General features: G+C 44.5%; 1 protein-coding gene across 6 annotated transcripts in view; it reads right to left on the bottom strand.

Moving 5' to 3' along the window:
- Positions 1-13,314, bottom strand: part of TBC1D22A (TBC1 domain family member 22A) — a 970,480-nt gene that overhangs the window by 226,991 nt on the left and 730,175 nt on the right. For all 6 annotated transcript variants that reach the window (XR_003858779.1, XM_029617099.1, XM_029617098.1 and 3 more), the window contains exon 13: positions 5,771-5,866. Coding sequence is in view for 5 of the 6 variants with exons in the window: in XM_029617099.1 (XP_029472959.1) it covers positions 5,771-5,866 (96 nt within the window). In the remaining variant the exon portion in view is untranslated. The remainder of the gene's footprint in view (positions 1-5,770; positions 5,867-13,314) is intronic.

The raw sequence follows: 13,314 nt of genomic DNA, 5'->3' as shown, positions 1-13,314 counted from the left end.
CGCCCCAATGTGTGCAGAGAAATGAAAAATGGCAGAAATATTAAACAAATACTTCAGTTTAGTGTTCACTACAGACAAGCCTGGAGAAGCACTTTTGCTGGTTGAGAAGACTGTAGATAGGGATGGGGTAGATAAAATTATGTTTAAAGAAGACAATATATGGGAAGAGCTAGGAAAACCGAAAGTGGACAAGGCCATGGGCCGGATAAGGTACTTCCCAGGATACTAACGGAGTTCAGAGATCTGCTGGCGGGTTTGCTGAAAGACTTGTTCAATAGTTCCCTGGAAACAGGAGTGGTGTTGCATAATTGGAGAAGAGCTGTGATGATCCTGCTTCAGAAGAGAGGTAGCAGAGAGGAGGCTAGAAACAATAAACTAGTAAGCCTCACCTTGGTGGTGAGAAAATTAATGAAGACTCTGCTGAAGAAAAGGACAGTGAACTATCTAGAAACAGATGGGTTGCAGGACCCAAAGCAGCATGGATTCACAAGGGGAAGATCCTGTCAGATAAACTTGATTGACTAGAGAATTGGATTAAGGATCGACGCTTGATGTGATTTATTAGATTTCAGCAAAGCTTTTGATATGGTCCCAGCAATAGCTAAAGCCAGAAGAATGCTGGGCTGCATAGAGAGAGGAATAACTAGTAAGGGAAAAAAAAAGGTGATAATGCCCTCATACAAGTCCTTGGTGAGGCCTCACCTGGAGTACTAAGTTCAGTTCTGGAGACCATATCTGAAAAATGATAGAGACAGGATGGAGACTGTTCACAGAAGAATGAGCAAAATGGTGTGTGATCTGTATCAGATGATATGAGGAGAGAGTGAAGGATCTGAAAATGTGTGCCTTGGAAGAGAGGAAGTGTTGGAGAGATGATACAGACCTTCAGATACTTGAAATGTTTTAATAATGCATGATCTTCAAACTTTTTCCTTTAGAAAGCAAACAGAAGAGTTAGGGGGTCACAAAATGAAACTCTAGGGGGTACGAATTGGAACCAACATCAGGAAATATTTCCTCATGGAGAGGGTAGTGGACAATTGGAATGTCCTTCCAGAAGAGGTGGTGAGGACAAAACAGTAAACGAATTAATAAAGGCAGGGATAAACACTGTGGATCCCTGAAGCCTAGAGATGTCTCGTCAGATCACTGTGCATCAATCTCTCTCCCTCCCACCCCCACCCCATGTATCACTCCACCAGTTTGCCTGAATCACTAATCCTTTTTCCCATCAACACAGAATGGGAAAGAATCTTACTGAGTCAGATCTTAGTTTTCTTCTGTCAATCCTTTTTTTAAAATTTATTTATTTATTTATTTGTGTTTTTCTATACCGGCATTCACGGAGATTCGTATCATGTCGGTTTACATAAAACAAGGGGTGAGCAATACATTATAACGTACATAACTAAAACATAAGAGTATACATTACAAAAGTATAACAAGTGCATGGAAGAAAAAGTTACAATAAAACAGGGGTTATTCTAACTGGGATTAGAGTTAGAGGAAAGATAGATAGTTAGAGGAAAGATTTTTGTCTCACTAGGAAGTCTAACAACACGGTCTCTCCTGTTGGCCCATTTCCCTTCATCTCACCCTCATGTTTTTTTCTCTGCCCTTCAGACTGCTTTATGATCTTTATTACTATACTCTGGGGATTACCCTAACAATTTCACTCATAGTTTTTCTCTAGTTATTAAAACGCTACACCTTCACCCCACTTCAAATTATCATATGTATTTGTAATCTCAACCAATTTCCAAACCTGTCCTGGGGATTCCACAGACAGTCAGAACATCCATAATGAATGTATGTTGTGAGCATGAGCATGAACCCCTCTTGCCGTGGCACAATTGACGCAACCTCGGGGGCAGGGCCCTAAGTTTTGCGCCGATGGTAGGTGAACAAGTCTTTGCAAAGTCCAGACTAGGAGAAAATGCAGAAATCTGAAATTATGGACAAAGTTGAAGGACTGAGGTGAAGACGAAGACAGGCTGAAGATTGTGGCAGAAGACAAGGCAGGCTTGAACGAAGGTTGGAGCTGAAGACAAATGTGGATCAAGGCTGAAGCTGAAGAATGTAGCAGAGGCTGAAGGTGAAGACAAGGACTGTGACAAAGGCTGAGACTGAAGACGAGGACTGTGGCTGAAACTGAAGACATGACTGTGACTGAAGACAGACTTGGAAAACTTTGCTGAAGCAAAGAAGAACATCGGGGAGGCCCTTTTATAGGGTGAAGAGTCACATCATCATCCAAGGACATCGTGGCCTTTTCCCTCTGCTGACCCTTAAGAGAATGAACTTCAGGCACGCAGTGATCCTGGCAGCGTCCCACTGTGCTGCATCACACGGTGGTGTCCTGCCGCAGCACGGCCCGCTGGTCCCGGGGTGAGTGCAGCTGCTTGTGCGGCTGTCCCGTGAGTGGCAATACATAACAATATGTAAGAGATGTAATTTGCATACATTGGAAACCCAGAATATGCTAAGTTCTCATGCATATTTATTGTCCATATTCTGAGAACCTGACTGGCTGTGGGGTTCATAGGACAGATTAGGGAAGCCCTGGTCTAAACTCTCTAAATTACCAGAAAATATTTGCCTCTTTTCTGAGTTATGAAGAAATCTTTCCTATTGTTACCACTGAGTATGCTTATTCTGAGCCTTATAACATGACCTCTCATTCTAAAATTTTCTTGCCACAAGTATACATCCTCTGTTGGGCCAATCATGCCTTACGATCCCACCCTTATCTTTCAGATTTATTTATATTTTTTCGGCACCTAAAACCACATATGACATTTCACTTCTTGGAATGTTATTACTTTTTCCAGGTTTTAACATTTTGTTTCGCTTCTTCTTTATACTTTTATCAGTTAGCATCTTTGAAAAGTCAGTTCCTTGTTCACTGTTCTTTACGTACACCTGTACCTGGAGTTCTTGCTCTTATCCTGTCATGGACCCTGCCCGTGGGCCTCCCGCATGGCTGGAGCCGTGGCCTCAGTTATTTTCGCAGCCCGGAGGCCACCCAACTAGCCTTGGTCTTCACCGCGGCCAGAGCCGCGGACTTCTGCCTTCCATCACGCGGCATGGAGCCGTTGCCGACGTCCTCGGGACCCCTGGCGCAGGAGGTCGCAAGCCCCGGCCTGGATTGGCGACTGGAGCCACCCCCGGGGCTTCCCGCAGTGGCTGGAGCCGCTGCCGTCATCGGGGCCTGCATTCAGGCCCAGCCCTGCTGCCTCTGATGCGGACGTCGGTGCAGGCCGCTGTCCTGCACAAGCTCCTGCTGCTTCCTGTTCCTCTAGGCGCGCGGCCGCGCCTCTCTACTGAATTTAAAGGGCCAGACACAGGAAGTGTGCTGGCCCCACCTATGGACGGATTTCCTGCCTAGCCCTATAAAAGAGCTGTCTTCGCATTACATCTTCGCCTTGCATCGGAGTTACTTCACTCTGGAGGCTCCTGCCTGCCAGAGCTCCGTCAGGTCTTCTTCGTGGAGCTCCTCATCATTTCGTCTTCATGTCATGTCAAGTTTTCGTGCCTGAGGTCCTTGTCCAGGTGTCCTGGTGTCTCGTCTTGATCTTCTGCTTCCTGATGTCCCAAGTTCCTTGTTGTCCTGTTCCTGTGTCTTCAGCGCTCCTGAGCCTTCTGGTCCTGTCAGGTCTTGCTTCCTCAGATGACGTCTTTCCCGAGCATGGAGTGGCCTGCAGGTGGAATTCGTTCCTGTGCTCCTGAGCCGTCATGTCCTGCCAGCCTTTGTGGAGCTCCGGATGACTTATGGCTCCGAAGTTCTGCCTCGGCTGGATTCTTCCCTGCGCTTGTCCCGCTCTCCACGTGGTCCGTGACCAGCCTCCTCAGGCTGTGTAGGGCGTGCAGTGGGACAGGGTGGACCGCAACCAGCCCATTGGGTCTGCCCGTGAAGGTGGGCTGAGTAGGGCACCCTGAGAGACAGTGCCAATGTCCTTCCGCCCAATTTCTCGTCTTGTCTGGACTTCGTCAAGTTCCTTATCTCTGATGTCGTCGCATCGATCCTGGTCCGGGATGCCATTGCATCGACCCTGGTCCATGATGTCTTCGCATCAGCCTTGGTGTCATGTCTTGTTCCAGCCCTCATCTGTGATGCCGTTGCATCAACCTTGGTGTCATGTCTTCATGTTAAGGCCCGTCTGCCCTCGTCCTCAGGCCAGGCCTGCTGCTCCATGCCGATCCAAGCAGCAGGTCTGGAAGTGCTCGGAATGGTCGGAGGACCATTCAACTTCCAACATCATGTTGTTGGCCTTGGGAGCTTGCAGGCCTGGCAGAGGGTAAGACCGTCTGCCATGCTAGAACACCCCGTCAACCCTCGGTTCGGTCCTGGATCCGTCTGGGGTCGGGCTGAGGCCCAAGGGCACACTAAAACACCCCCTTCTTAACAGAATGCAAGGCCTTTCGAGGCCGCCTTTCTCAACATATCCTTTGCCTTCTGTTATTGCCTCAAATCTGTCCTTTCCTACTCTTTCCCTTTCTGTTGCTATCTCATACAAAATTTCCCTCATTTTACCAATTTACCATGGGTGTTTAATTCTCATATGATGCTGAATATGAGCAAAACTAAAATTTTCAACTTCAATTTGATCCTTCCCTCCTGGTTTCATGACCTGCTCCAATTTCTCATTGTCAATGCTTCAGATTTTGCTATCTTCTCTCCTTCTGCCAAAAGAAAGATAATTTCTGATCTGTTGTTTTTTTCTTTCTAGCTACATATACTATTCTCACAAATATCATGTCAACTATATTAACTTTATCTCATTTGCACTCATTTTCATTCCAGATTGCTTTTTTCTTTACCATCTTTTTCATTCTTTAATGTCTCAGTTATTGTAGGGTCCTTTATGTCAGCTTTCCCCACTCTAACACATTCCTTCTCTAGTTCATTCTAATTCCGCTGTTTCTTTTGTCTTCCACTCTTCAAGGTTTCAGTATGAATCTGCTCTGTAAACTATTGCTTCTAGTTCCTCATTCATGATCGAGTACAAGATAAGCTTTTTATTCTAGTATTCATTCATCTTTGAAATCCACCTCAGGCCTTTCAGTTCAACATCATAATACCTACTATCAAATGAACATTCAGTCTTGCCTATGTACCTTTAAATATCACTCCAAATGCTGCTAGAAGCCAGTAACTATTAAAGCAGTGGTCAAAATGACTAGAAAACACTAGTGGTACAGGGCCTAAATAAATAAATAAAGATATATATATATATAAAGATAAAGTGGTAAAGCTGGGTAGAGCCTTCTTTTTAACATAGTGTAAAACATTGTCTTTTGGTCAGTCAGAAAACCAAGAGGGTGGTTTCTTTTATAAAGCTATCATTCTGAAGTTTCTCAGAAAGGATTAGTTCCCCATAACGTCTGTTTTAATTTTCCAAAGCTCTGCGGTTTTCCCTTACTTACTCAATTTCCCCCCTCAGAAGTCCCCTATTGACAGATTCCAAATCACAATTCACTATTGTTTCTCTAGAAACCTACTTCAATACCTATTTCAGTTTAAATTACAATTTTTTTCCACAGAGCACAGAAACATGCATTTTGCCACATGTAATAAATCACTTCAGGTAAAAGAGCTTTAAAATGATGCTTCCAAATAGCATGACATTGCCAATTCTTCTGTTACTACTGCTGTGTTGTCCCAAGTTCATTCATAGACAATCTTACAAAAATAAATTTAATAAATGTCTTTTCTGCTGGAAGAATACTCCAAGGTTTCTGCAGAGAAAGAAATCACATCTCCACTTACTTGAAAATCTTTCTCTTCCAAGATCTCTTTTCTCCATCTGACAAGGAAGGCAGCACAAACATATAAGTGGAAATGAGAAAAGCCTTCTGGTTCAGACTAGAAAAAAACAATACAACAATGTAATTTTATTAATCTACTATATAAACTGAATGCTTCCTTACAGAGATCCCTTTAAAATTTGTACTTGGAACTGAATAAAGTAAACAGTGGAGTGCTCTAGGTATCTGTACTGGGATTGGTGCTGTTTAACATTCATAAATGATCTGAAAAGGGAGTAACGAGTGAGATGATCAAATCTGCAGATGATACAAAAGTATTCAAAGTTGTTAAAAAAAAAAAAAATAGAGATGACAAAGAGGAACTGCAGAAGGACCTTGAGAGACTGTCGGACTTGGCATCTAAATGAGGGATGAAATTTAACGTGGACAAGTACAAAGTGATGCAAATAGGAAAAAAAAATTCAAATTATGGGTACACAGGACTGGGTTCCATGTTAGGAGTCACTTCCCCGGAAAAGGATTTTGGAGTCATTATGGACATTAGACTGAAATCTTCAGATTAGTGTGTGGCAGCAGTCATAAAAGCAAATAAAATGTTAGGAATAATTTGGAAAGGAATGGAAAATACAACAGAGTATCATAATGCCTCTATATGCGGCCACACCTTGAATATTGTGTGCAATTCTGGTCACTCCACTTCAAAAAGGATAAAGCGGACATAGGAATGGTACAGAGAAGGGCAACAAAAATGATAAAGTGAATAGAATAGCTCCCTTATGAAGAGAGGTTAAACAGCTTGGAGAAGAGGTGATAGAGGAGTTTAACAAAGATTTAGAAAACCATGAGTTTAGAGTAGCTGGTAAATAATGGACAGCTCTTTACCATTTTAAATTGCATTAGTACTAGTGGACACTTCATAAAACTAGCAAGCAGCAGATTTAAAACAAATCAAAGAAAGTATAATTTCACTCAACGCACAATCAAGCTGTGAAATGTATTGCCGAAGGACATGATTAAGGCATCTAGCATACCTAAATGTAAAAGTGGTTTGGAAAGTTCCTGGAGGAAAAGTCCATAAACTTTTATTAGCCAGGTACATTTGAGGAAAGCTACCACTTATTCCTGCAGTCAGCAAGAAGGAACGGATCTGCTCTTTGGGTTCTTCTGGATTCTTGAGACCCAGACTGGCCACGGTCAGAAACAGGATACAAGGCTTGAAAGGCCTTTGGTCTGACTCTGCATGGCATCACTTATGGTCTAATTAAAATTGCATTAATTTTTCATGTTCTACTTCTCTTGTAAAATAACCTTGAGGTTAATAGGAAGTAGAAGTGATGCCAATATCTCCAAATAGTGCTCGAGTTTTAAAAAATTAAGAAAAGAAACGATTGCAATCTACTCATCCAGACTCATATTCTCACAATAAGCTATTTGACAGTCACAGTTTATCTCCAGTATTTTGGAAATTGTTTTATTGCCAATTGCTACATTTTTTGCACTGAATACTTACCTATAGACAATTGTGAACATCACGTATATCCCTTCCTAAAAGGTCTATTCCTCTTTTTCTCCCTGTCCTTCTGTTTCAGAGTCTTTATTCCTCACGCCTCTCTTTCTCCTTGTCACTCAGGATCCTTTTTCTTCTCATTCCTTTCTTTCCCCCTCTCCAAATTCTTTTCCTACTCTCTTTTTCTCTTACACCTCCCCCTGGGTATTTTTCTTCAAACTCCTTTCTCCCTCCACCCCAAAGGTCCTTTTCTCCTCACTCATCTCTTCTTCCTTTTCCCCCGATTCCTTTCCTCCTTGCACCTCTTTTCCGCCTTGACTCTCAGGGCCATTCCTCCACACTGGACAATAATAATAAAAAATTATCACTGATCTTAGGGCAATTAGACTATTGCAACAGTTTATGTGTGGGCCTTCCTGGAAACCTGATTCGCATGCTACAATTATTACATCATGCTCGCTGGAATAGCCTTGCATGAGCATATTACCCCAGTATTATTGAGTCTGCAGTGTCTACCCATTAAGTCGAGAGCCTATTTGGAAATATTAACTTTAATCCATAAATTGCTGCAATTAGAGCATGAATGTACAGTAGCTCAAATGCTACATTGGTATACTCCAACCCGCACTTTACGTTTCAATGGAATATTCAGCAATATAAACATCAGCTCACTAGATTGAGAGCTTTATCTTATGCTGCCTCCTCACTCTGGAACACCTTACCCTCAAAGGTCAGGGAGGAAAGTGATTTATTCAAGTTTAGAAAGTAGTCAAAACCATGTTATATAAGAAACTTATAAACAGTGAGATTTATTTTATACTGCTTTATGAATATTTGTGACTTATATGTGTATTTTTGTTGAATTTTGTATGAAGACGTACATTTTATATTGTGATCTGCACAAGACGCAATGGAATATAAGCCTTTTAAATAAATAAATAAACTCCAGCAAATCCAGTTTCTATAGAACATACCCAGATATTTCACAAACATTCTTTTACACACACATTGCAAAATAAAATCTGTAATTATCTACAGATTACTTTATCATATCCATATCTGACAAAGTGGACTCTGTCCTCGAAAGCTAATGCCTCAATAAATTGGTTTGTCTATAAGGTGCCACTTGCCTCATGTCAATTTTATCATAGTAATAAGCAATGGTTGAAGCTTTCTAAAATAACGTGTCATACTAAACACTTTATAAGTCATAAACAGCACTGGTATAGGCTTAATCAAATTAGCTAACATTTAAGGTTCTCAGAAATAAAAAAATCAATAATAAGAGAAAAATATCTCTAATATCTAATGATGGATAAATATACTCCTCAGAAGATTTGGGGGTTTATTTACATTTCTGAAAAGATGAGACCAGTTTAAAAAATCAATTTCAATAGCTAGAGTGTATCCATAGCTTAACTTCCCAAAAAAAATAAATAAAAGCAATAAAGTTCTCAAAAATAGAATATTCAGAGTGATACTGAATGTATTCAATATTCTAAGATTTCAAGTAAGACAAGAATGCATCAAGTCTAACATAAAATTAAAAACCTAACGGGTAGATTTTTAAAAAAAGCGCGTTCGCGTACTTTTGTTTGCGCACCAGGCGCAAACAAAAGTACGCTGGATTTTATAAGATACGCGCATAGCTGCGCGTATCTTCTAAAATCCTGGATCAGCGCGCGCAAGGCTGCCAATTTTGGGCAGCTGGCGCTCGCCGAGCCGCGCAGCCTGTCTCCGTTCCCTCCGAGGCCGCTTCGAAATCGGAGCGGCCTCGGAGGGAACTTTCTTTCGCCCTCCCCTCACCTTCCCCTCCCTTCCCCTACCTAACCCACCCCCCTGGCCCTATCTAAACCCCCCCCCTACCTTTATCCATGGATTTACGCCTCCCGGAGGGAGACGTAAATCCACACGCGCCAGCGGGCTGCTGGTGCGCCGAGACTCGAGCCGGGGGCGGTTCCGGATGGCACGGCCATGCCCCCGAAATGCCCCGGGCCGAAACCACGCCCCCGGTCCCACCCCCGAAACGCTGCGCCATCCGGTACCGCCCCCGACACGCCCCCTTCGAAAAACCCCGGGACCTACGCACATCCCGGGGCTCTGCGCACGCCGGCGGCCTATGGAAAATAGGCGCGCCGGCGCGCAAGGCACTGCTCACGTAAATCTGGGCAGATTTATGCGAGCAGGGCTTTTAAAATCCGCCCCTAAGGGAATGCCAATTTTATAATCACTATGATAATGTCTATGGTTTAACATGTGTTCTGTGCTTTTTTGCATTTTAAAACAGTGAAAAACTGTATAGTATTTAACCTGGCCAGTCTCTTTTTATGATACCATTAATAGACATCACAATCCTCTTGAGATGTCTGTTACCTGATAATTAATCTACTGGTAAGAGATGCTGCCCCATCATGTGATAGGGAAAAGTCCTCCTGTGGCCAACTTGCACCATTTTACAAATGGCAGAAGTGAGCTTGAAGAGTTGGGGGCATGCCAGGCTCCACTAGACCACAATGGGGAAACAGATACTAGCTGGCGGGTGGGGGTTTGAAGGGAATGGCAAGGGGGTTTTGGATACATTCTTTGCTAAACAGGGGTCGGTATGAGGGAGGGGCCAGGATGTGACAGGATGAATGTGTGTGCGCCTCTCAAGACTCCTAGGGCTTTTACAGCAAACAGAGGAAGGGTTATTATTTGGGCCGATTGGGCCCTTTAAGGATAGGACAGTGAGCACTGGGAAGTGTGTTAATGTCTTGATTTTCCTGGTGAAAGTTAACTCAACTTTTAAGTTGTAGCTAACTTTCCTGAAAATGTGGCTTGCGATTTTTCAGGTAAGCCATGTGATTATGTAGTATGATCTGATTTGCATGCAAATCAGCTCATTACGAAATATGTGTTCTTGGGGGGAGATAATGCACAGTATTTGAAATAACAAGTGTTGCTTACCTGTAACAGGTGTTCTCACAGGACAAGCAGGATGGTAGTCCTCACACATGGGTGACATCACAGGATGGAGCCCTGTATGGAAAACTTTTCTGTCAAAGTTTCTACAAAGCTTTGACTGACACTGGTACACTGAGTGCACTGAGCATGCTCAGCCTGCAATTATCCCTGTGAGCCACAGGTGTCTCCCTCAGTCTTCTTTTTTCCACTCTGCAGTAAGCATAGTGGTTAGGAGCTCTGTGAGAAATTCTAACACATTTTCCTCATTGAAACACTTAAAATTTTACTTCACAAACACTTTTTCCCTGCACTGGTCTCCCTTCGCGTACATTTATTTGACGCTCGGTGAGTACTATGCCCTGTTTTTCGGTTGGTTCCTGTCACCTCACTGGCCTGCCAATCGACTGCGGCCTTCCCTCTCCCTATGTTTCATAGTTAGCCACGCATAACCTGTGAGTGTCCCTCTGTGACACTGTGCCTGGTTATTAGCACTAGTGGGCCAGGGATTTCCACAGTTTCCGTTGCCGCCAGGGCCCCTGTAGATTCAGGTCCTTTGATTCTTCGGTACCCTCGCGCAGTCAGTCGCTACCATCGGTACCCCCTTCGGACCGTCCTGGATTCTTAGATGCCATCGGTACCCCTCCTCCCGCGGTACTCTGATGCCATCGTCCCTGCATCGTTTCTATCAGTGCCATTCATGTTTTTTCATCCATGGCACTGATTTTTCCTTGGGTTTCATCGGTGCCTTCATTGCCCAGATGGATGCCATAGACGTACACCTTGTTTCGTCGGTGCCATCCATGCCCAGGTCAATGCCACTGTCGCCCAGGGCACTTTCATCGATGCCAGGGTCATTTCCATCAATGCCATCCTTTATTTTATGGATGCCATTGAAGCCCAGGACCTTTCCATCGATGGGCATCGATGCCAGGTCGATGCCATTGGTGCCAACATTGAATCCATCGGTGCCCACATCCATGGCATCGGTGCCCACGTCTGTGGCATTGATGCCCATGTCGAATCATCGGTGCCTGCACCTGTGGCATCGATTCCACGGGTGCGGTCATCGATGCGACGGACATGGGCATTGATGCCATGGATGCCATTGCTGCCCGAGTCGATCCAATTGATACCGTCAACGCCCGTGGCCATGCCGTCAATGCCCGTGACCATGCCACTGATGCCCTTGGCACCCGCCTCCATACATCGATCCCTCGACACCCACGTCGTTTCCATCAGTGTCTTCGACGTTCCTATCGATGCGGTCATCGACTCCGTCGATGCCGGTATCATTTTTCCGATACCAACGATGTTTTTTCGATTATTCGAATTCACATCGTTCCTATAGATACCTACGCCGATGCTGTCAGAGCTCCGTCACTGTCATCATTACTCTGGCCGAGTCATCGACGTTTTTTCATATATATTTTTGACGATACCCTCGAGGCCGCTGAGGCCGCCAACACTGACATAGCACCGCCACGTAATACCCTCACCTAAACACAGTGCCCCATGCTTTGGGTTCTTATTAAAGCCCCATTTTAGCCTAAGACACTACATAGTGCCAGGAGCGGTGCAGGCATGCTGACAGTCCGTCATCAGTCGCCATCCACGACAGCGAGGGCATCCATCTCGGCGCTGGGGAAAGACCGGGCCGAGCACCGTGGCATGCATCATCACCGACACGGTGATCATCCGCCACCGACGCCATCCAACACATTGGTGCTATCCTTCTCGATGCTGGACAATGCTCAGGCCGAGCAACATCATCACTGCAATCAGCACTGTTCCTCACAGTTTTGGCAGTCCTTGGTGCTCCAGAAACACCGGAACGAGTTCCAAAGAATTCTGCACTGGCGTCACGAGACATTGAGCTGCTGCGATGAGGGCCGGGTTCACGAGCTCGTTAATCGGCTCCCCTGTTCCCGAGGCGTGCCCCACCGACATCGATGGGGGATTGTGGCCCTCCACAAAATACTACCGTGGTTGCGCCAGCCATGCTCAGCCTGTCTCCTCTACACCTGCGCCACCATACCAGGCATCATAGTTGAGACGGGCGTCTACTCCCTCAATAACACTTGGAATCCACGGAGCCAGCAATCTTCACTGACTCGTCCTTCAGCGATCCACGTTGGATGGTAAGTACCCGCTTCTGCGGCATTCCCATTGAGATGTGTTCTCTAATTCGAGCCACGTGGTTCGAAAAGTTCTAGGTCATGTACCTTCCAAGAACTGTATTAGTGTCACATATCACTATGCCAGCTATGTCAGCCCCAATACCAAGAGAACCTCTCTATCATATCTTTCGGATTGCATCAGGGCTTCCTCCCTCTTTCAGCAATGAGGCTCTGTACTGATTAATGCTCTGGTTTATGGTTCCTGCTTCAGAACCAAAGTTCCAGGTGCATTCGCTGATCTGCTAAACATGAGATCCAGCAAATACTGCCTCAAGTACAAGTCCACCTCGAAGCCTGATGACAGGTCTCGGTGTCTCCTTGTACACTACACAGAAATGCGGGTAAGACTTTACCACTCACGCTCCCATGGGAGGTTACATGATATCCAGATTACATCAGCCCCTCCAGTTGGACACCTCCTGGTCTCCCAACTGGCCAGATATCAGAGCGCTCACCCCACCTTGTACCAAACTTCCCGGTACACTCCCCCAGACGCTACAAAGTGCAGAGGGGAAGGTTGGGGAGTTTTAATTACACTATTCTTTCTTTCAACAGAAAGTAGTTTCTCTCCGCCCATCCTGGACCTCAGAAATACCAACTTTCTTCAGAAGGCTCAGGTAAAATAGTATCTCTCGTTACTACGCTTCCATATCGCAGTAAGTACATTATCTCTAATCTTTCTATGTGCTTCATGGCGAGTCAACAATTTTACAATCCCAAGCTCTGCTGGTTGGCCAATCAGATCATTAGAAAAATGTTAATAGATAGGAAGAAACAATAACTATTGTATGTGCTAGTCACATACAATAGTTATTGTATGTGACTAGCACATTTATATGTTCAAGTGTCAATATAATCAGCATTGTTCTTAGCTTCAGCAATCTTTAAGGCCTACATTCACTTTTATTAGGAAAACAA

This window comes from Rhinatrema bivittatum, chromosome 9, assembly GCF_901001135.1.
Source record: "Rhinatrema bivittatum chromosome 9, aRhiBiv1.1, whole genome shotgun sequence".
NCBI classification, from domain to species: Eukaryota; Metazoa; Chordata; class Amphibia; order Gymnophiona; family Rhinatrematidae; genus Rhinatrema; species Rhinatrema bivittatum.
The sequence above is the reverse complement of the archived record's forward strand: the minus strand, read 5'-3'. Positions and strand labels throughout refer to the sequence as shown.